General features: G+C 43.9%; 2 protein-coding genes across 2 annotated transcripts; one reads left to right on the top strand and one right to left on the bottom strand.

The window, feature by feature from the left end:
* The first annotated feature begins 1766 nt into the window (after positions 1 to 1766).
* Positions 1767 to 11818, top strand: si:ch211-237l4.6 (uncharacterized protein LOC446130 homolog). The gene is made up of 3 exons (XM_034164548.1): positions 1767 to 1904; positions 10743 to 10836; positions 10911 to 11818. The coding sequence occupies exons 2-3, from the start codon at positions 10752 to 10754 to the stop codon at positions 11075 to 11077; spliced, it is 252 nt and encodes an 83-aa protein (XP_034020439.1). The 5' UTR covers positions 1767 to 1904; positions 10743 to 10751; the 3' UTR covers positions 11078 to 11818.
* A 2964-nt stretch (positions 11819 to 14782) lies between these two features.
* Positions 14783 to 22957, bottom strand: mettl3 (methyltransferase like 3). The gene is made up of 11 exons (XM_034164547.1): positions 22738 to 22957; positions 20703 to 20893; positions 20173 to 20619; positions 19909 to 20084; positions 17001 to 17214; positions 16737 to 16924; positions 15677 to 15715; positions 15484 to 15592; positions 15340 to 15405; positions 15139 to 15251; positions 14783 to 15042 (listed from the first exon to the last, which is right to left on the bottom strand). Exons 1-11 carry the CDS (start codon positions 22835 to 22837, stop codon positions 14928 to 14930), a joined length of 1758 nt encoding a protein of 585 aa, XP_034020438.1. The 5' UTR covers positions 22838 to 22957; the 3' UTR covers positions 14783 to 14927.
* Between the last annotated feature and the right edge of the window lie 756 nt (positions 22958 to 23713).

Here is a 23713-nt window from a genome sequence, read left to right as displayed (position 1 = left end):
TTCTAAGTAGAACATTTTAAAATCATCTACTTTCTTCACGGTCTCAGCTGAAGACGCGACCCGTCTTAATGTGGACTCAGGACCAACACAGAGCCGTATGTTTGCTGTGACAACATTTAAAAAGTAAAACACAGAACTAAACGGGTTCCACAGTGTTCCACGGGAACACTGGATCCAAAACAACCGGATCTACAACTTCCAGATAAAATCCGATTGTTGGATGTTAAGTGTTTGTCTGCTGTGTTTATTTGTGTACCGTCTCCTTGACAACAAATCATACAAGTCAACAAGAGAAAACTTAAAGTACTAAAGTGTTAAAGCAGAGCAGCTCAAAACATTACACCAGAGCAACTGAAAGTGTTAAAACAGAGCGGCTCAAAACATTACAACAGTGCAAGTGAAAGTATTAAAGCAGAGCGGCTCAAAACATTACACCAGAGCAACTGAAAGTGTTAAAGCAGAGCGGCTCAAAACATTACACCAGAGCAACTGAAAGTGTCAAAGCAGAGCGGCTCAAACCATTACACCAGAGCAACTGAAAGTGTTATAACAGAGCGGCTCAAAACATTACACCAGAGCAACTGAAAGTGTTAAAGCAGAGCGGCCCAAAACATTACAGCAGAGCAACTGAAAGTGTTAAAGCAGAGCGGCTCAAAACATTACAACAGTGCAAGTGAAAGTGTTAAAGCAGAGCGGCTCAAAACATTACAACAGAGCAACTGAAAGTGTTAAAGCAGAGCGGCTCAAAACATTACACCAGAGCAACTGAAAGTGTCAAAGCAGAGCGGCTCAAACCATTACACCAGAGCAACTGAAAGTGTTATAACAGAGCGGCTCAAAACATTACACCAGAGCAACTGAAAGTGTTAAAGCAGAGCGGCCCAAAACATTACAGCAGAGCAACTGAAAGTGTTAAAGCAGAGCGGCTCAAAACATTACAACAGAGCAACTGAACGTGTCAAAGCAGAGCGGCTCAAAACATTACACCAGAGCAACTGAACGTGTCAAAGCAGAGCGGCTCAAAACATTACACCAGATCAACTGAAAGTGTCAAAGCAGAGCGGCTCAAACCATTACACCAGAGCAACTGAAAGTGTTATAACAGAGCGGCTCAAAACATTACACCAGAGCAACTGAAAGTGTCAAAGCAGAGCGGCTCAAACCATTACACCAGAGCAACTGAAAGTGTTATAACAGAGCGGCTCAAAACATTACACCAGAGCAACTGAAAGTGTTAAAGCAGAGCGGCCCAAAACATTACAGCAGAGCAACTGAAAGTGTTAAAGCAGAGCGGCTCAAAACATTACAACAGAGCAACTGAAAATGTTAAAGCAGAGCAGCTGAAAACATTACACCAGAGCAAGTGAAAGTGTTAAAGCAGAACGGCTCAAAACATTACACCAGAGCAACTGAAAGTGTTAAAGCAGAACGGCTCAAACCATTACACCAGAGCAACTGAAAGTGTTAAAGCAGAACGGCTCAAAACATTACACCAGAGCAACTGAAAGTGTTAAAGCAGAACGGCCCAAAACATTACAGCAGAGCAACTGAAAGTGTTTTTTGTTAAGAAAAGAAGAAAAAAAAGAAAAAAGAAGAAAAAAAAAAGAATAAAGAAAAAAAAAGGGGGGGTTAAATATGAATTTGGCTCCTTTACAAACATGCTGTGTTTTGATCTTGGGGGGGCGCTGCCCACCCCGCTGAAGAGCCGTGGAGCCGCCCCTGGGCGGGGCCGCCTGAGAGGGGACGTGTCCGCGCGTCAGCGATCAGCCCTTTAAAGTCTTGTCCGTCAGCGACACACAAATCTTTCCACACGGCCAATAAAGGAGCGTTTCACAGAACAGCAAACGTGAAGAACTCATCAAGTCTGTTTGTTCTGGCAGAGATTTAACGACGAGCTCCAGCAGGTACGATCAGCTGAAAACAGCGCACTTTGTCTGCATTCACACAAAGGCAGCAGGCGATTTAAGGACCGATTTAAGAGCTGAAACTGGTTAATGAAGGACTCTGAGGTGCTTTTTGTTTGTTTCATACAGAGACGCACATACAGAAATCTACCGGGGGGGGGGGGGGGGGTTATTCTGCAGATATCATCAGAATTAATTCTGATTTGGCTGATTTAAACAGCACACTTTTTGACAGCTGTGATAAACTACATGCAGCAGAGTAAATAACACATAACATTCTGTGAGCTTGTGAAAAATCTGATTATTCCGTCTGAACTTCTCATTCAGTTCTCAGTGAGCAGCCGCTTGTGTACAACAAACAGGGCTCATATTTATTTATTTTCATTTCAAATCAATCTGTCGGGGAAACCACAGTTTTCCAAACGGCACTAAACGTCTCAAAGGTTCTATTTATCAGGATAAAAACTGAGAGACAAGTAACAAGTTCATATTTGAAAAGGTGGAAAACAGTTGGCAATTTTTTATCATGGTAAAAATTATTTAAAAAAAATTCGAAGCTGCGAAATATTTATTAAGGTGTAAATAATTACAATTTATGACTTTTTATATAAACAATAATCTACGTATTTTTGTTGTATGGCTGGGGGGGCCTGGCTGCTGGTTTGTTTGCCTTTTGTTTCCTCCCAGGTGGCATGCATTTGGGACTGAGTGGCTGTGTTGCTGAGGCTGTTAGGACTTCACCCTGATCACCTGCGACTCGTCAGGACTCACAGCTGAGGTGCATCTGGAGGGATTGGAGTATGTTGGCATTTAAGACTGAAGTGCGCAGTGGGCATTTGCCAGAGACTCGACCTTGTGACCAGACGGGTGAGATCGTCGTCTTGGGAGCCATCTCATCAGCAGCGGACGCTGAGAAACGTCCAGGTTTGATGCACGGTCTGTGAAAGAGGAGAGGGTGAGGTCTCACGCTCGTCAGCACACTTCCTGAGGTACGTTGGATTTTGTGACTAACAGTTATACAGTCAGTAAATGTGGTGTCCCTCACACCTTATTGTATTGAGCTGTATGTTAGTCATGTATCAGCTTCCACTGCGGTGGTGATTTGTGAACGGGATGTTCCATGCCTGCAGGTTGGAAGCTGATCAGTAATCAAGCCAGGAAGTGTTTGCTGTTTGTACACCTTTAAGTGTTCTGTGTGTAGAGTGTGGACTCACATAATGGTTCCTTCTTTCACAGACTCGGTTGTTGCGGCCACCTGGGGGGTGTCGGCGGGGTCCTTGGGTCCGAAACAGCTTCTGGCTCCGGACCGTTAGCGCTGCTGGGAGCGCACCACGCCAGACCGCACCTTTTATTATTATTATGATCACTGTTATGTATTAAATTCAGTTAGCCTTTGTACCGTGCTCTGCTTATTTCATACTGGGTCCTTCAAACGCTGGTCGGTTCTCCGAGCTGCGTCCGACACATAACAATTTTAGATAATTTAATGACTGGGTGATCACTGGAAACACTTGTTTCATTGCACACAGCAGACACACAAAGACACTTTTATGTCATGATGACCTCATAATTTGATAATTAATTTTGTTAATTATATAGGGGTGGGGAGTCCCCAACAAATTAAATTTTTCTACAGACAAACTGATTCAAGGACATGTTGCACATTTTTTAGCAAGACAACATAAAAGGACTCATGACTGTAAGTCTCTCTGCACGTGTGTTAATAATTAGTGATCGCTGATGTGTTTTATTTCTCTCACTCTGAGCGTTTGCAGGTGCATTTTCACTCAACATTTCTATGCATTTTTCGGCGTGTGACACACATTTTAGAATGAGCAGAAACAGCCCGTTGACTGACAGACAGAGGGGAAACGAACCTGAAAACGAAGCTTCTGAGCTTTCATTCTAAAGTGATGCTCGGATTCACAGACAGCAGACGACACACTTCACCCCGAAACTCTTAACTTTTTCAGTGTCGGATTTTGGAACCTAACGTGTGGTGACGTGCTGTTTGTGTGGATGCTGGTTTAGTGAAGCTGTGGACATGGACGTGGGACACCTGCCGCTGTTTTTATGGACTGCCTGGACACAGAGATGGATTTGTTACGTTGGAAAAAGTCAGAATACATTATTTCCATTATTTGGACGTTATTTAATGTGCCACAATCGTGAGAGAACTAAAGGCGGAGCTGCAGCCGATCCCACGTGCATGCATGAGGGCTTCTTTGATCATGTGGAGTTTACATTTGGAAAACAATCTACAACTGGGTGAGAGTGGCGTTCAGTTTTACCCCCTTTGTGGGGTTTTTTCCTCAGTGAAGCTGGCAAGCTTCTTTATTTTTCTTTTTTACGTAGAGTCTGCGCATTTGGATCTGGAATGTGTTTGTGCGTGTGTGTGTGTGTGTGTGCTGCGAAGCACGCGCTGTTTTAATTTGCTCCTCTCAGCTGTTTTACTGCCACTCTAAACATGAGTGTCTCCACGATGTTTTTTGTATGTATTTTTTTTTTAATTTGATTGATACCAACACTAATAATTAATCGTGCACAAACCTGAGCCCGGAGCAGAGACTGCTATTGACAGACAGACTAATTGCCACAAGTGCAATAAATTTTCTCAGGGCTTTTATTACTTAAAAACGAGTCGTCATAATATGACATCACACTTATGGAAACTTTTAATCTGTACCTCAGTTATTAACGTTAGCAGCTACATTCCATTCAAGCGCACACTGGGATGCTTCTAATAGCTCCATCACCTGTCGGAAACACGAGTACTGTTTTCGGAAGCCTCCCTTTGTTGCAAATGCCGTATACTTTGAAACCGGTCACGGAAGTAATCCCGGTAGATCATCGAATGGTCACAAACAACTTAAATAAAAAAAATAAAAAACGAACATATGCTAAATTAAAAAAAGTCACCAGGGTTGCGTCCACATTCGTAACATATGTCACTGTCACTATTCAGCATAATATACTGAAATAAAGAACACAGTGTGACCATAAAATTTTGACATTCTGAAATAATTTGCCTTTTGTGCGTGTGTGTGTTCAGTGTGCACGCTGCAGAGGCGACATCAGCTGAAGTGACTTAATAGTTTTCATCTTCCATCACTGAGGCTGCATTCATCAAACAAAACATCTCATCAGCCAGACGCTCCTCCAGGCCTGAACTCACCAACGAGATTATGAACAATCAGTACTCAAACCCCGCCCACAGATCATTTACATCCTGCACATAAGTTTTTATCCACACGTTCTCCAGTGCGCAGAGCCGGCTCAGCCAGTGTGTGTGTGTGTGTGTGTGTGTGAGAGAGAGAGTGAATGTGGAGGGAGAACATGAGAAGATGGTTTTTCCTTCTTCCCTCTGATTTGTTTTCCTCTCTCTGACTTTTTGTCGACGCTCTCAGACCCCAAACCACTAATCCTCATCTGGTGCCAGAATTCCAACCCGGACTTTGACCTCTGAATTTCATTCAGTGTCATCAAATTATTCCACCATAAGTCGTTCAGACCAAAAAGAAAACACAACCATTACTTCGCCTACTTAAGTCAACCGGTCGCACAAAACGTGTTTTCCCCCATTTCTTACAATTCTTCTGTTTTATAGATTAAACCAGATTCAGCAGAAGTCTAAAGAACTGACGCTCACACGTTGAAGAAACTCACCAGAGAAGAAAAATGTTTCCTCTCCATCCTGATGTTTGTATTAGAAACACCGGCGGAGGTGTTGGGACTCTTCCGTCTCTTTGTTCTCTGTCTACAGTAAATTCACATTCACACTGAGACCTTAAAGCTGGATCTGAACCAGCCTTCTTCTACCCGTGGCCTGCAGAATGCTGCTGCCAAGTGCATTTCACCAAACCTGTTCAATCACCTGATTCAAAACACAGGTCAGCACACGGGAGAAACACGGGTCAGCACATGGTAAAAACACAGGTCAGCACACGGGTGAAACACAGATCAGCACACGGGAGAAACACGGGTCAGCACAGTAAAAACACAGGTCAGCACACGGGTGAAACACAGGTCCACACACAAAAAAACACAGGTCAGCACACGGTAAAAACACGGGTCAGCACACGGGAGAAACACGGGTCAGCACACGGTAAAAACACGGGTCAGCACACGGTAAAAACACGGGTCAGCACACGGGTGAAACACGGGTCAGCACACGGGAGAAAGACAGGTCAGCACACAGGTGAAACACAAGTCAGCACACGGTAAAAACACAGGTAAGCACACGGTAAAAACACGGGTCAGCACACGGTAAAAACACGGGTCAGCACACAGGTGAAACACAGGTCAGCACACGGTAAAAACACAGGTCAGCACACGGTAAAAACACAGGTCAGCACACGGGTGAAACACAGGTCAGCACACGGGAGAAACACGGGTCCGCACACGGGAAAAACACGGGACCGCACACGGGAAAAACACGAGTCTGCACACGGGAAAAACACAGGTCAGCACACGGGTGAAAAACGGGTCAGCACACGGGAGAAACACGGGTCCGCACACGGGAAAAACACAGGTCAGCACACGGTAAAAACACAGGTCAGCACACGGTAAAAACACGAGTCTGCACACGGTAAAAACACAGGTCAGCACACGGTAAAAACACAGGTCCGCACACGGTAAAAACACGAGTCTGCACACAGGAAAAACACAGGTCAGCACACGGTAAAAACATGGGTCCACACACTGTATCTATGTATCTGTAATCTGTACCTCAGTTATTAACGTTAGCAGCTACATTCCATTCAAGCGCACACTGGGATGCTTCTAATAGCTCCATCACCTGTCGGAAACACGAGTACTGTTTTCGGAAGCCTCCGTTTGTTGCAAATGCCGTATACTTTGAAACCGGTCACGGAAGTAATCCCGGTAGATCATCGAATGGTCACAAACAACTTAAATGTTATGATTTCGATGCGACATGTCCTTTAAGGGAAAAAAAACGAACATATGCTAAATTAAAAAAAGTCACCAGGGTTGCGTCCACATTCGTAACATATGTCACTGTCACTATTCAGCATAATATACTGAAATAAAGAACACAGTGTGACCATAAAATTTTGACATTCTGAAATAATTTGCCTTTTGTGCGTGTGTGTGTTCAGTGTGCACGCTGCAGAGGCGACATCAGCTGAAGTGACTTAATAGTTTTCATCTTCCATCACTGAGGCTGCATTCATCAAACAAAACATCTCATCAGCCAGACGCTCCTCCAGGCCTGAACTCACCAACGAGAATATGATCAGTACTCAAACCCCGCCCACAGATCATTTACATCATGCACATAAGTTTTTATCCACACGTTCTCCAGTGCGCAGAGCCGGCTCAGCCAGTGTGTGTGTGTGTGTGTGTGTGTGTGTGTGTGTGTGTGTGAGAGAGAGAGTGAATGTGGAGGGAGAACATGAGAAGATGGTTTTTCCTTCTTCCCTCTGATTTGTTTTCCTCTCTCTGACTTTATGTCGACGCTCTCAGACCCCAAACCACTAATCCTCATATGGTGCCAGAATTCCAACCCGGACTTTGACCTCTGAATTTCATTCAGTGTCATCAAATTATTCCACCATAAGTCGTTCAGACCAAAAAGAAAACACAACCATTACTTCGCCTACTTAAGTCAACCGGTCGCACAAAACGTGTTTTCCCCCATTTCTTACAATTCTTCTGTTTTATAGATTAAACCAGATTCAGCAGAAGTCTAAAGAACTGACGCTCACACGTTGAAGAAACTCACCAGAGAAGAAAAATGTTTCCTCTCCATCCTGATGTTTGTATTAGAAACACCGCCGGAGGTGTTGGGACTCTTCCGTCTCTTTGTTCTCTGTCTACAGTAAATTCACATTCACACTGAGACCTTAAAGCTGGATCTGAACCAGCCTTCTTCTACCCGTGGCCTGCAGAATGCTGCTGCCAAGTGCATTTCACCAAACCTGTTCAATCACCTGATTCAAAACACAGGTCAGCACACGGGAGAAACACGGGTCAGCACATGGTAAAAACACAGGTCAGCACACGGGTGAAACACAGATCAGCACACGGGAGAAACACGGGTCAGCACAGTAAAAACACAGGTCAGCACACGGGTGAAACACAGGTCCACACACAAAAAAACACAGGTCAGCACACGGTAAAAACACGGGTCAGCACACGGGAGAAACACGGGTCAGCACACGGTAAAAACACGGGTCAGCACACGGGTGAAACACGGGTCAGCACACGGGAGAAAGACAGGTCAGCACACAGGTGAAACACAGGTCAGCACACGGTAAAAACACAAGTCAGCACACGGTAAAAACACAGGTAAGCACACGGTAAAAACACGGGTCAGCACACGGTAAAAACACGGGTCAGCACACAGGTGAAACACAGGTCAGCACACGGTAAAAACACAGGTCAGCACACGGTAAAAACACAGGTCAGCACACGGGTGAAACACAGGTCAGCACACGGGAGAAACACGGGTCCGCACACGGGAAAAACACGGGACCGCACACGGGAAAAACACGAGTCTGCACACGGGAAAAACACAGGTCAGCACACGGGTGAAAAACGGGTCAGCACACGGGAGAAACACGGGTCCGCACACGGGAAAAACACAGGTCAGCACACGGTAAAAACACAGGTCAGCACACGGTAAAAACACGAGTCTGCACACAGGAAAAACACAGGTCAGCACACGGGAAAAACACAGGTCAGCACACGGTAAAAACACAGGTCCGCACACGGTAAAAACACGAGTCTGCACACAGGAAAAACACAGGTCAGCACACGGTAAAAACACAGGTCAGCACACGGTAAAAACATGGGTCCACACACTGTATCTATGTATCTGTAATCTGTACCTCAGTTATTAACGTTAGCAGCTACATTCCATTCAAGCGCACACTGGGATGCTTCTAATAGCTCCATCACCTGTCGGAAACACGAGTACTGTTTTCGGAAGCCTCCGTTTGTTGCAAATGCCGTATACTTTGAAACCGGTCACGGAAGTAATCCCGGTAGATCATCGAATGGTCACAAACAACTTAAATGTTATGATTTCGATGCGACATGTCCTTTAAGGGAAAAAAAAACGAACATATGCTAAATTAAAAAAAGTCACCAGGGTTGCGTCCACATTCGTAACATATGTCACTGTCACTATTCAGCATAATATACTGAAATAAAGAACACAGTGTGACCATAAAATTTTGACATTCTGAAATAATTTGCCTTTTGTGCGTGTGTGTGTTCAGTGTGCACGCTGCAGAGGCGACATCAGCTGAAGTGACTTAATAGTTTTCATCTTCCATCACTGAGGCTGCATTCATCAAACAAAACATCTCATCAGCCAGACGCTCCTCCAGGCCTGAACTCACCAACGAGAATATGATCAGTACTCAAACCCCGCCCACAGATCATTTACATCATGCACATAAGTTTTTATCCACACGTTCTCCAGTGCGCAGAGCCGGCTCAGCCAGTGTGTGTGTGTGTGTGTGTGTGAGAGAGAGAGTGAATGTGGAGGGAGAACATGAGAAGATGGTTTTTCCTTCTTCCCTCTGATTTGTTTTCCTCTCTCTGACTTTATGTCGACGCTCTCAGACCCCAAACCACTAATCCTCATATGGTGCCAGAATTCCAACCCGGACTTTGACCTCTGAATTTCATTCAGTGTCATCAAATTATTCCACCATAAGTCGTTCAGACCAAAAAGAAAACACAACCATTACTTCGCCTACTTAAGTCAACCGGTCGCACAAAACGTGTTTTCCCCCATTTCTTACAATTCTTCTGTTTTATAGATTAAACCAGATTCAGCAGAAGTCTAAAGAACTGACGCTCACACGTTGAAGAAACTCACCAGAGAAGAAAAATGTTTCCTCTCCATCCTGATGTTTGTATTAGAAACACCGCCGGAGGTGTTGGGACTCTTCCGTCTCTTTGTTCTCTGTCTACAGTAAATTCACATTCACACTGAGACCTTAAAGCTGGATCTGAACCAGCCTTCTTCTACCCGTGGCCTGCAGAATGCTGCTGCCAAGTGCATTTCACCAAACCTGTTCAATCACCTGATTCAAAACACAGGTCAGCACACGGTAAAAACACGGGTCAGCACACGGTAAAAACACAGGTCAGCACACGGGAGAAACACAGGTCCTTCTCTTTAAAGATTAGGGGTCCTAGTGCTGAGCCTTGGGGTACACCTGTATAGAGGTGATTGGATGAAGACCTTCCATGATATATTGTGCCAGCACCCAGTGAGGTAGGATGCAAACCCAGAATGGTCTCTGCCCAGGGTTCCAGATTTCATGGCGGTATATGGTGGTTTACAGATTCAAAGGCTGCTGACGGGACAAGTCGAACAAGAACCGAGGACCGACCTGCAGCATGAGCTGCTCAACAAGCTGGTTTAAAAAATAAAAATAAAAAAATTCACTGAGCTGCTGCTCAAATGATGTTACTTTGCAGGGATGAGGTCAAAGGTCAGTGATGTTACCAGAGTGGATTCCCAGATTTACAACCTAACAGGTGAACTCGTGCTTCATGACATGCGGTGTGGTCCGTATATATCTGGACACGGTGGAGTCCTGGAGCTGACTCAGGTGTACGGTGGCGGTGTGCAGGACGCTGTCAGACTTGAAGTGGAAACAATAAGCTGACCCTTAATCATAACCTTTGTGTAATCTGTGCGGTTGTGTGCACGTCAGGAGACTGTAACCCACTGACGTGCGCTCCGGGATTAGACGGCGTGGAGGCTGAGGCCTGATTGGCTGGTTTGCTGTGGGATTAGTGATGTGCTGCATGCTGACTCTTTGAACGTGAAACATGTTTATGTCTGTGCAGATTCGGGTGATGGGTGTGAAGATGCTGCAGTGCTTCCCCTTCTACAGGTGCTGCAAAGAGCGCTGCAAAGGCCGACAGTGCCCCCCGGTGGCAGGTGAGGAGTGAATAAACAGGAGTGACATGTTTGTGTGGCGTCTCTGTGCTGACACCTGACTTCCTGTCCCTCAGAGCCCCTGGAACAGATGAAGCCTCATCTGTCCCCCACTGTGTCCTGGAGCAGTGACAGTGAGGGATCAGTCAGTCGGGACTCCCAGATCTATTTCTCCTCCAAGGCCAGACTGTCCTTCAGACACCAGCTGGACAGCAACATCAACGCAGTGGACGCCACCGACTGAGGACGCCACACGGGTTCAGGCCTGAGACTGTCAGCAGACACAAACATTTGGACACGTGATCATCTCCAGTTTGACTCAACATCAAACAGGCGGGAAAACTTCAAACCGCCGGAAACCTGAAGAGACGACAAACAGACTCCTTTACAACTTTCACTATCAGCAAGTGCATTATTCTTATTTTATCTTCATTTGTTGTGTGCGTGTTCTTTCAACAACAACAAAAAATTGTTGTGTTTGGAATTGTTTCAAAATTTACTGGAATATTGTCTATGTTTAAATGACCTTTTCAACGCAGACACCAGATGAACCGTTTTCCGCCACCTGAGTACGCGTGGGCTCCACTGCTGATGCCACGCCCTTTTATTGCCACGTTGTCATAGCAACCTACATGGTGGAGCAGCACTTGATATGATGTTGACCATGTGACTGCTCTCAGAACTTCACCTTAACCACATTCAGGGGAATAACCAGTAAGAGAAAGATGGTGGTGGTGTTCCGATGTTCATTTGTCATTTTAACCTTTAGAAATGTAGGTGGCGCTACATCGCTTTAATCTGTTTTTAACACTTTAAATTTATTTTTTTAACTGTACATTTTAACAGTGGGTGGCGTTCTGGATTTGTCTAAAATGAACAGAATGTTGAGCACTGATCCTTTCTGTGTGAAATCCTGTCAAAATTGAATATGAGTTAATATGAGTATGTTAAAAGAAAAACAAAATTAAAAGTTACTTAAAACAACTCTCCTGTTATTTTGTTTGCAGTTTTTGATAATTCACCAGAAAAACAATAAGGACCCAAACGCTGGCCGAAGACCAAATACGTATAAATATCAGGCTGTAACGATGCATCATGAGTTGTCATAATGACATCACGAAGCCCTTATCAAATCGTGATGACATCACAAAGCCCTTATCGTGATAATGACATCACGGAGCCGTTAGTGATAATGACATCACAAAGCCGTTAGTGATAATGACATCATGAAGCCCTTATCAAATCGTAATAATGACATCACAAAGCCCTTATCAAAACGTGATGACATCACGAAGCCCTTATCAAATCGTAATAATGACATCACGGAGCCCTTATCAAATCGTAATAATGACATCACGGAGCCCTTATCAAATCGTAATAATGACATCACGGAGCCCTTATCAAAACATGATCACATCACGAAGCCCTTATCAAATCATGATGATCACATCACGAAGCCCTTATCAAATCGTAATAATCACGTCACTATGCCCGTATCAAATAGTAATAATGACATCACGAAGCCCGTATCAAATCGTGATAATGACATCACGAAGCCCTTATCAAATTGTGATAATCACATCACGAAGCCCTTATCAAATCGTGATAATCACATCACGAAGCCCTTATCAAATCGTGATGACATCACATCACGAAGCCCTTATCAAAACGTGATAATCACATCACGAAGCCCTTATCAAATCGTAATAATGACATCACGAAGCCCTTATCAAAACGTGATGACACCACGAAGCCCTTATCAAAACGTGATGACACCACGAAGCCCTTATCAAAACGTGATGACACCACGAAGCCCTTATCAAATCGTGATAATCACATCACGAAGCCCTTATCAAATCGTGATAATGACATCACGAAGCCCTTATCAAATCGTAATAATGACATCACGAAGCCCTTATCAAAACGTGATGACATCACGAAGCCCTTATCAAAACGTGATAATGACATCACGAAGCCCTTATCGTGATAATGACATCACGAAGCCCTTATCAAAACGTGATAATGACATCACGAAGCCCTTATCATGATAATGACATCACGAAGCCCGTATCAAAATGCAATAATGACATCACGAAGCCCGTATCAAAATGTAATAATGACATCAGGAGGCCCGTATCAAAACGTAATAATGACATCACAAAGCCAGTGTCAAATCATAATGACATCACGAAGCCCGTATCAAAATGTAATAATGACATCACGAAGCCCGTATCAAAATGTAATAATGACATCACGAGGCCCGTATCAAAACGTAATAATGACATCACAAAGCCAGTGTCAAATCATAATGACATCACGAAGCCCGTATCAAAATGTAATAATGACATCACGAGGCCCGTATCAAAACGTAATAATGACATCACAAAGCCAGTGTCAAATCATAATAATGACATCACGAAGCTCGTATCAAATTGTGGTAATGACATCATGAAGCCTCTACTGAATCGTAACAATGGTATCGTGAAGCCTCTATTGGTCTTGTATCAAGCCTGTATTGAATCCTGGTAATTTTATCGTGATACTGTGAAAACTCGACTGCTGCACAGGAGAAATAACGACCTCTTACAGAAGACTCATAAATGATTCATAAACTGTACAAACACATAATGGATATGATCTTCTGTACTATTAGAGCCACGAGATAAGTTGGAATTATGACCTATTTTTTTCCCCTTCTCTCTAACTTCTAATTCACTTATTCCCTTCTCAAAACAACGTATCAAAATGAATCAGAATTCCTGTGATTATTTTTCCTCTCTCATCCATATAATAAAAGGGGGTGTGGCCTGTGTGTGTTTGTGTATCCTGAGCATCGCTTTCGGCCTTTGGCATATTCATGTATTTTGTCATGAGGATTCAAGCAGTGAAAACAACAAGGTGATCGGACCAATATTATTTGAGAAATCACTCATTTTTGACAACAAGCCTCTTTATGTGCACTTCCACAATAAGAGCCTGTATTCCAAAATAAAAGGCTGCGAAGCTGACAGAATTCATCAGTCTGTCCATCTTCTAGCATCCTAGATAGCAGATTCTAATCTGGACATTTATTGTTTGCGTGCGACCCCAAACCCAGAATGAACATGTTCACACTCCGGACATAACAGCAAAACTGTGTCTCAACAGCGTCTCACACAGGCCAAAAAATAAAATAATAAATTTGATCTAATGTGAATGTCGTCACAGTGCAAATAAAACCAGTTATTTGTCATTTCTTTACAAGGAATATTGTTCTGGTTAAGTAGCTTCAGAAAAACTTATTGAGGACAAAAAGTCATTTTAGAAAATTGAACACAACTGAAAACAGATTAAACCTTCAATAAAGATGTTCATAAAAGCCAAGAAATTTTTCTATGTCAGTACTTAAAAAATGTAGCAAAACTGTAAACAGATTTTCCCCAAAAGTCAGCTGTCCTCCATGTAGGGTACAAAATGACCACATCTAGAACCTGTGGTTCCCTGCGGGTCAACGTCCTTGTGTGGCCCCAAGCTGGACTCTCTGCTGGCTGGATACAACACTGCCCCCTGCAGGTCTTTCAGCATCTGGGGAGTTGAAATTTTGTGATCATTTCTGGGTTCGTTTGTCAATCTAACCTGAAATTTTCTGTCAAACCACTGATTAAGAAAACTGAAAACAACACGTCATGTCCTAATTCCACGCTGCCTTAAACATGTGTACAGTCTGACAAACCTGCTGCTGAGTTTGTCGCACAAAAACCTCAACAATCACTTCTTACTGTTAGAATAAGAACAGACAAATTATTTACATGTTAATGTTTAATTAAAAATTTAATATGTGGCATAAAAAAATAAAACTGTCCAGAGATGATAATGACAAACCCTCCCAGACCCACCACGACACTGTCACCTCAAACCCTCCTGGACCCACGACACCATCATCGCCTCAAACCCTCCCAGACCCGCCAAGACGCTGTCACCTCAAACCCTCCTGGACCCATGACACCATCATCGCCTCAAACCCTCCCAGACCCACCACGACGCTGTCACCTCAAACCCTCCTGGACCCACAAACCATCATTGCCTCAAGCCCTCTCAGATCCATCACGCCATTGTCACTGCATGTTCTTGGGTTTGCAGATGACGCCATCTGGATAACGCTTCTTGAACTGAGCCACAACCTCTGGATCCAGCAGGTGGATCCCATCCAGCTGATTCCCCAGAGTGATCCTGGAAGGTAAGAGAAGGAAGAAAATGTGAAAATCCGTAGATTGCCGGCATCAGAACGTCAGCTGGTTTTTGCCTTGAAACTCGAGGGTTTGCTACCAGTTGGGTTGGACGTTGTGGGGACGACCAAACAGCTCCAGCTTCCTGGTGCCAGGCGAGAGTCTCTCTATCATGCCGTAGATCTCGTCCGGTTTGTGACTGGTGGAGCGGACCTGGGCCAGAGCGTGTGGCGTCAAACATCAAAATCAAACATTGTAAAACCACGCCTTCCTGCAGCCGGAGCCACATGTCGTTACAAACCTCAGCCACGATGACATCGCAGTCCAAACCTCTGTTGAACCCCTGCGGGTTCCCCTTCACACCCACCTGAAGAGACACAAAGACCGTTTGGTCCCTCCAGCTCCAAAACCGGCACATTGTCCCAAATGTGGTGGACTGACTAACCAGGCAGTGCTCCTTCCCGTGGTTGAGCCAGTGACCCGTCCTCCCCGTGCGGATGATCCTCTGAAGCTGGTTGGTTTTCACCCAGATGATCTCATCAACATGTTCGTAGCTGAAAGGGGGAATTTTACAAAATATTAACAAACACATTTTAAAATGCCACAATTCCCAGTAATGGACAAAAGGAAAAACTTACCCCCAAAGACTGAGACACTCTCTTCCCAACTCCATCGCTCTGTGAGGACGACAAAAACTTTAAACCCTCAAACTTGACTTTACAACTCAAACACGAGACACTTTTCATCTTTAGTTTCACACAGAAACCAGTAAGTCTCACACATGAAAGTCAGATGAATGTGGGCGTGTCCGCATGCGACTGGCCTGTTGCTGAGCAACAGTTAACGTGGCAACACCCTCATTCAGTCCCACTTCCTTCCTGTCTCTGTCTGAACACTTAGGAAACACTCACTCTTAACATGAGCATGAAAAAAGCATTGACCCACAAAGATCAAAGTCGAGTGAGAAAGCTTAAAGACGGCTTTAATGTGACTCCATTTAGTCTTTGATGCTTTTGATGGCTGAACAACCATTCACCTAATGAGCAGAGCGGGATGGGAGGTTAGCTAGCACCAGCACAGACAAAGACGAATCCATGACGTCTGTGAGATCTCACACATACTCTACTACGTTCAGAGCTGCGGTTTTTGGGACACGTGCAGCTCATGATGCTGTACTGAACAGAGTCATGGCTGACGACGGTGACATTTACATCGGCGTGACACAAGTCATCATTTATAACTGCTGAATGTGTGCAAAAGGAGACTGCAAAGATGCGAAAGCAACTTTAAAAGATTAAATTTTAAACTTCAGAGAATTTGTCAGGGAATCTGTCGGGCTTGTGGGTGTCGTGATGCTGAACAAACGGTTTGATATCGGGACCAAATTTGAATTTTCTGCAGGATCAGCCTCTGCTTCAAAAACCAAAATCCATACCAGAGTCCTTTAGGCGAACTGAGCAGCCACAAACAGCGCGTTTCGCATAAAACGTTTAGCATAAAATGATTTGTTCCCGCTGTGTTTTAATGACCACAACGGATTTGCGTCATGCTGCTGAGCACAGTGCAGGTTGATGATTTCAACCATCCCAATAAGACTCTCCAATCAGAACATCCTTTTGGGAACAGTCGCTGGAGACAGACGGTGGACACTGGTGAGGCTCAGGGTTCAGGACTGGGTGGCGCCGTAGGTCCACATACCTGCCAGTGACCCAGAGGAAGAGAAAGCCGTCGTCCTGGAGGATGGGAATGTTGAGCTTCCTGAGCTCGTCGTCAGTCAGCGTGCCGTACGGCAGCTCCATGTGGATGTCCCACGGAGGGTCGGCCATCACCACAGCAAACTTCCCCAGGATGGACACGTCTAGGTAGCGGATGTCACAGCAGATCCACTGGAAACGAAGCACATCTGCGTGAAGCGTGGCTAAATAAGGAAGCCCCTCCCGCTGCACGCTGCCTGTTCCTCACCTGTGCGGGGAAGAGTTTGCCCACATTGCTGTCCGTGTCGCCGTCGTGCAGGCCGAGCTCGGCGGTCCCGGCCTGCGGCCCCAGCAGGCTGCCCTCAGTCTCCAGAGGACTGTCGATCTCATAGTGAACGTACTTGCAGGTGTCCATGTGGAAGCAGGTGTTGAGGAAGGAGCAGTCGCCCAGGCTCTCGTCCGTGTGCTTGTTGATGATGCGCCTTCGTGAGGAAGCACATCGTCAGACAAGTCAAACGACAGCCGCGCGTTTCTGCAGCGTGACGTCGGGTTCGAACCCAAACTGCAGGAAAACACTCGTGTTTAATGTTTGCTGTAAATATGTCATCAGGGACACGGGACTGTAAAGACATTTAAAAGAAAACCATAATAATAAAAAAAACTCACCAAGCTGCTTGTACGGAATCACATAAAGACCAAAAAGTAGTGTTAATAAAATGTACAAATACTGAATACAGAGTTATTTAACTCGATAAGAGGAAATAAAGAAATATAAAACCTTTAATAAAAAATGTATTCTTTATTCTGTACGCTGACCACATACACATTATTTCCTCTTATGGAGTGATGACAATAATGACTGAAAACTGGAGTTTTAAATGGGACAAATACAAACCTGATATAAAATACTTCAAAAATTGGTATGAAATACTCTCCAGTTTTTTTTTTTTTTTTAAATAAAGCATGCGAGTACAGACGGGCTCCAGAAATCACTTCCTCATACTGAAATGATAATAAAATTAAAATACTGTCTCCATATAAACTATTTTCTCCTACAGATTGATATAAAACCAAAAATATGTTTTATACATTATGCATACTGAGTACTATAACAACACACAACGCATTGTTTTTAAGGGTGTGTAGCGGGAAAATGATCATTTCTCCACATTGATTGTGGACCAGCAGCAGGTCCACAACTTATTCTTCAACCTTCATCAAGATGTCAGTCATGACTCACTGTTCTGCTGAATAAAGTTGCTAACCGGGACGCTTGTCTTTTGTTGCGAGCAAGAAACGAGAACTGTTCACAGTTTCACACCGGACAGTTTTTAATTTGTTCCTTATTAACGTGCATTTTTCGTGGGGCAGCCAGCGACGGTTCTCTGAGGTGGACTGGACCCTTAATATCTCCTGCTCCACCGGTTCGTAAACTGAAGTTACAATCCATCATGTAAAGGAGTAATAATATTCTGTGTGTGTGGTTGTGGGAGTTGACTGATTAAACGTTGATCCTCCTAATGCTGCTGCTCTCTGCCAAGTAAACCTGGAAAGATATTCAAAGATTCAACCTTCCAGAATCAGTAACTTTAAAGCGAATCTCCAATTTTAGATCAAATGGCCTGTCTTTCCGAACGTTGTAATACAGACGACAAACTACAACCGACCACAACCAGTTTTTCCCCCAAAATGCCCTCCGTGCCAGCTGCATGCCAAGATCAGGGACAGTCAACCAATTACCACGGTGAAAGGAAATGATCTGATAAAAACTGAATAACATTACGTTTATGGTCTGTAGTGCCACCAAACTCACGTCACACATCAGTGAGCTCCCTCTGACTGCACCGCAACACTTAGATTAGAAAAAAGACAAGATTATATCATTTCAGGAACATTTTTTTTGTTATTATTCTAATAAATTTTAACAAAATAACTTTTTATTCCTATGTTGTAGTGCCACCAAACTCACGTCACACATCAGTGAGCTCCCTCTGACTGTACTTGGGGGGGGGGGGGGGTTTAGTTGGTTGCAGTTTGTCTATATTACAATGTTTGGAAACAAGTGTAATTTGATTTAAAACTGAGATTCGCTGTGACATTATTGATTCCAGAGGGTCAAATCTTTGAATATCTTTCCAACTTCACTTAACTAGCAACAATAACATAATCGTGGCTACACACCGTTTGCTAACTCCTCACAAACAAATCTGTCCTGGTACTGGTAGCTCATTTTACAAATGAAAACTCTCCATTTCTGTTAAAACGTGCGAACTCCCGGACCATGTGAAAAAGGTGATGTCTGTACATCAACACATAATGTCAAACCTGGTGAAACTGGTCTCAACCACTGCTGTAATTCCTGTTTCAAAAGCAGGAATTTTGAGTTTCATATATGATCATTTTTTAATTTACCCTGGTATGGTGTTATATTATACCTGGTGATCATATACTATTGACTTGAAGAAATTTAGATTGTAGACAACATGATTAGAATCTTGAAACTAAACTTTTTAAATGCATTTACTTGCAGTGCCTCAATACACGTGCGCTGTGATGAGACTGTTCAAGTCATTAAAATTTTCAAACTGTGAAAGGGGCTTTTCCGCTATGAAGAGGGTCAAGACACCCCCCAGAAACAGACGGACAGAAGGAACCCTGGACAACCTCCTTATGATTTCTACTGAATCAGACGAGGCAGAAACATTCAACTTTGAGTCAGCTTCCAACAACTGGGCCAAGATGAATAAAAGAAGAACTGATGTGACTGACTGCCTGAGAATTCTTTAATCAAATCTATGACAGAAATGTACATCAAACTGTTTTAGTTTCAATAAATGCTGTTGTGAGTTTATAATTTGGGTGTTATTGTGAGTTTAAGTACCTGATTGTCCAATATTTTGGAAACATTTATGTAAAAGGTAAAAATATCATGGTCTAATAAAGTTCATTCCAGAGTTATTTGGTATATTTAAATGGACAAAAGTCCATAATGCAAAAGCCTAAGCAGCCCCCAAACCCCTGGCTTTTTAAGGTGTTTTTCCATCTCATGACTCTGCTAAAAAAAAAAAATCCTGGTGAGAACCCTGTAAATAAATAAATAAATAAATAAAATGTGACAGGAAACATCACATGTTCCAACATGGAGCGATATACTTTTTAAAAACATGGATGCTGACCGGAAGTGTAACTTGGTGCAGGGTTGCGGCGTGTCCCCAGATCGCACACACTCCTCTTTGGTCCCGTGGTCGCAGAACTCTTGAACCTGAGCACGGCCACGGGAGCGGAACTTTTCCACGATGGACTGCTCCTTGGCAGTGCTGGCGTTCAGCAGCTCCAGAATCTCTCTGCTCACCTACAAAACACAATTGCACGGTTGATGTCAGGAATCCTGGGAATGTCAGACAGGTGGTGTAAGGCGGCGGCGTTCTTGTCTTTCCTACCTTCTTGCTCTGCTGCTCTTTTGTGGACTGTTGGTTCAAAAGGCTCTCGATCTCCATGTCCACGTGAGACGACTGGTTCTTATTGTTCCGCCCCTTCTTATCAGCTCCGCTCCCTGATGCCGACGTCCCCGCCAGCTGAGAGGAGGAGGCAGGTGCCATGGAGATGGAGGAAGTGGGCTGAGGAGACGCGGCGCTCTGAAGCGATGGCGAGAAACCCGTCGCAACTTTGTGCTGTGCCAGATCCTCTGCTTTCCTCTTGAGTCCAGTTCTCTGGGCCGCTGTCCCGATCATGGCCCACAGCTTGGTGTGGTCCACCGCAACCACCACAGTGGAGGTGGAAGCTGTAGAAGACGACACCGAGACGGGCTGGCGGACCTCGATGAGTTCCTGCGCAGAGAACTTGAGCAGGAGACTCTGGATGCACCCGTGAGTGACAGCTGCTTCAGACTGAGCGGGACAGAAAACCTCTTAAAAACAGAACAAGAAGTAGTTTTCCGGGTACCAGAACTCAAACACACACAAACACTCACACTGTTGAGCTCATTGGTGATGGTGAGCGAGTCCGTGGGCAGCGACAGGCTCAGATCCGACAGATATCCCAGAAGTCTCTTTTCCAGTTCAGGGTCCGGTGGTTTCTCCGTCTCCTCCTGAGGGGGAAACTGGACTGAAGGAGCCGGACTGTCGCTTCTGCTGGCCGAACCGTCCGAACCTCCTCCAGCATCTGACCCACAGGAACCGACACATCAGGGATGAAGGTTACGACACACCGCAGCGTTTGGGTGCTTTAAATACCAACAACAGCACACCTTCTTGTTCTGCAGACACCCAGAGTCACATGTGTGACCATTTTCAGGATCCCTGGATTCTACTGTACGACGTGTACTGGCTGCTAGCGCAAGCTAACAAGTCTGATAAAGCCCTGGTCCCAGCAAATAATGAAGGATGAATAATGAGTTACGCAGCATGATTTTTTTTTTTTGGTACGAGTCCAGTTATTCCACAATCGTGGGAGAATTGTGGCTCTTAAAGGCAGAATATTTGGCTAACGAGGCTCATCAATGAGCGTGGCGCTAATTTGAAGGAGTTCAAAATTTAGCAACAACAGCGTGGGGCAGTTTGTGTAGGAGGTGCTACAAGGATGTTCGAGGCACTTTACCGTGACAATTCCACCTGCTTTGTGCACCAGACGCTGGATATAAGATAATTATTTTGTAGTAGATTAATCATTTTCTGTCACAGTTTGACTGTTGAAAACACCTCTAATCGCTTCTGGAATCACAGAGAACTGTTTCAACTGGACCCTTTTTCCTCTCTGTCTCTCTCTCTCATGTGCTGCATGAGGTGGAGAAGGTATTTGGAACAGCCTAAAAGGTAATTATTTGTAATGTTTTTATTGTAATAGCTTGGTAAAACAGTTGCATGTTCATTCCTTCTTCATAATCAGCTGTAAAAATATATTTATGATAGATTTAACATCTTGTTATAATGGACCAGATGAGATCGGATGCGTGCGCTGGCACAATGACTCACACTCAAGATGAGCATTTAGGCAGAATACAAGTGCACAAAAGAGATTTTTTTTTGCAGACAATAACAGATGAACACAAAGTTAAAAGATGGATCATGGTGTCAAAATGACTGTAAAGCCGTGAAAGAAATAAAGCCAGCGAGAAGAAGCACAGAGGCGACTGTCCAGTTTTTTTTTTTGGGGGGGGGAGTGGTCCACACAAGTGCAGGTGTATATAATTAAAGGGGCCACCTCATCGTGGTGTCTTTTTTTTCAGTCACAGAGAAACCTCTCCACTGTAGTTCTTTTTCCTTCATCATTTTTTCAACCTTGCACTGGGTGAACACACAGAACTGCTGCACATTTCATGACTCTGGAACACGGGTGAACAGCAGCCTGACGCACGGATGTGCACACCGGCTGGACTGTGCAGGAGCGTCTTTTTTTGGACTGCATTTAAAAAATGTGACAACATCTTAAATGGATGCTGTGAATTGAAAACACACTTTTAAGGGACCAAGTGTGGGAGGGCTGGAGGTTTGGTCCAAACCCATCCCTAAACATGCACCAACGTCACGTTACATGGCCCTATATGGATCATATGTGGCTGGACGGGGCTCAAATGACAGGTCCGTTGTGGCTCATTAGAGGCTGACACCTGTTACATGTGAGGCACAGAGAGGCTTCTTTGTAGCAGATACATGATAGATTTATACCTGGATGATTACTCAAATAATCACTGACAAATCCATACGTGGCTCATTATTCATGGCTTTATTAATTGGTGGGGCCGAGGCTTTACACTAATTTTTTTTTTTTTTTGCATATTTGATTAGAACGAGAGAAGCAGCGCCATGAATCCCCGAATCTGCAAACTGAGCTCACCACTAGAGGGCTCCAAATCCCACACACAGTAGCTTTAAGTCAGCGACACTTTTAACGCTGAAGCAGCACCTTTGAGTTCTTAATTTTAAAAACCTCTAAGTTGGCGCAAATTGCCCGTGTCTGTTTTGGTGATATGTATATATTAAGTAAAGTAAGTAATTAAAAGCTGTTACCGCCGAGCTGTGCGGGATCTTTGCGTCGTCTCTGTAATCTCTCCCGCAGAGAATCCAGCTGCTTCTTGTGAGCCTGGATGTTACTCCACGTGTCCGACATGTCAGCTTTTAACGACCAAAATTTAAAAAACACAGAAAAATCTGCAACATTAAAGCCTAAAAACCCTGCGACACACGCAGACAAACGGCTGCCGGCGGCGTTGCCAGATCTGTTCAGAGAAAAGGAGCATTCTACGGTAACGGAATAACAATCTGAGCTGATCTGTCGTGGTTAGATGCCATATGTTCAGATTTTGCTGCTGTTGTAATTCCGTTGCCATAGAATTGCCCCAAAACAAGAACAAAGTGACTACAGCAACGACTTGGTTACTTAAAGTCACGGTTAGTATTTCCATCGAAAAATTACTTAATATAACAATTGTATAGAAAAATAATGATTACGATTATTATTATGCAGATAAGTAAACGTACGTGTGTCATAATTTGTAAGACAATAAGCTAAACTCGTCAAATTGTGATTAAAAAAATTAATCTTTTTTCCATTTTGAAACAAGAGAAGAATAAAGCCAGAAGCTGATTATCGTCACTGAGGTGGTCAAACAACTCCACAGTGGCCCCGGGGGTTGATGAGATCCGTCCAGAAATGCTCTGAAAAATGTAAATTACAATATTTGTGATTTTGCAGAAAGGAAAATAAACGAAGCCATGAATTAAAACTAAACATTTAAGAATCGCATATAAAAAATAAAAAAAAATCGGATCTGGCAACTCAGCATGGTACACACGAAAGATCGTCCGATCACCACCCGAGTGAAACAGTTCCTGCTGGAACTGTTCAAATTTTCATATTTTAAGATTGGAGAAGGTAAATACATCATTAAACGTCGGCCAACCTGTAATGATTTATTTATACACTAAACGATAAATTGTTGTATCTATTATTTATGTCAAGCACAATCTTTTTGTATAACAGTCG

Source organism: Thalassophryne amazonica, chromosome 23 (assembly GCF_902500255.1).
Source record: "Thalassophryne amazonica chromosome 23, fThaAma1.1, whole genome shotgun sequence".
NCBI classification, from domain to species: domain Eukaryota; kingdom Metazoa; phylum Chordata; class Actinopteri; order Batrachoidiformes; family Batrachoididae; genus Thalassophryne; species Thalassophryne amazonica.
Note: the sequence above shows the minus strand (reverse complement) of the source record. Positions and strands in the feature narration are given on the sequence as shown.

Coding starts and splice junctions, on each gene's coding strand:
- si:ch211-237l4.6 (XM_034164548.1), top strand. CDS start 10,752: ATGGGTGTGAAGATGCTGCAGTGCTTCCCCTTCTACAGGTGCTGCAAA. Junction 10,837..10,910: donor ACAGTGCCCCCCGGTGGCAG/GTGAGGAGTGAA, acceptor CCTGTCCCTCAG/AGCCCCTGGAACAGATGAAG.
- mettl3 (XM_034164547.1), bottom strand. CDS start 22,837: ATGTCGGACACGTGGAGTAACATCCAGGCTCACAAGAAGCAGCTGGAT. Junction 16,925..17,000: donor GCAAACTCTTCCCCGCACAG/GTGAGGAACAGG, acceptor CTTCGTTTCCAG/TGGATCTGCTGTGACATCCG. Junction 15,043..15,138: donor CACAACGTCCAACCCAACTG/GTAGCAAACCCT, acceptor CTTACCTTCCAG/GATCACTCTGGGGAATCAGC.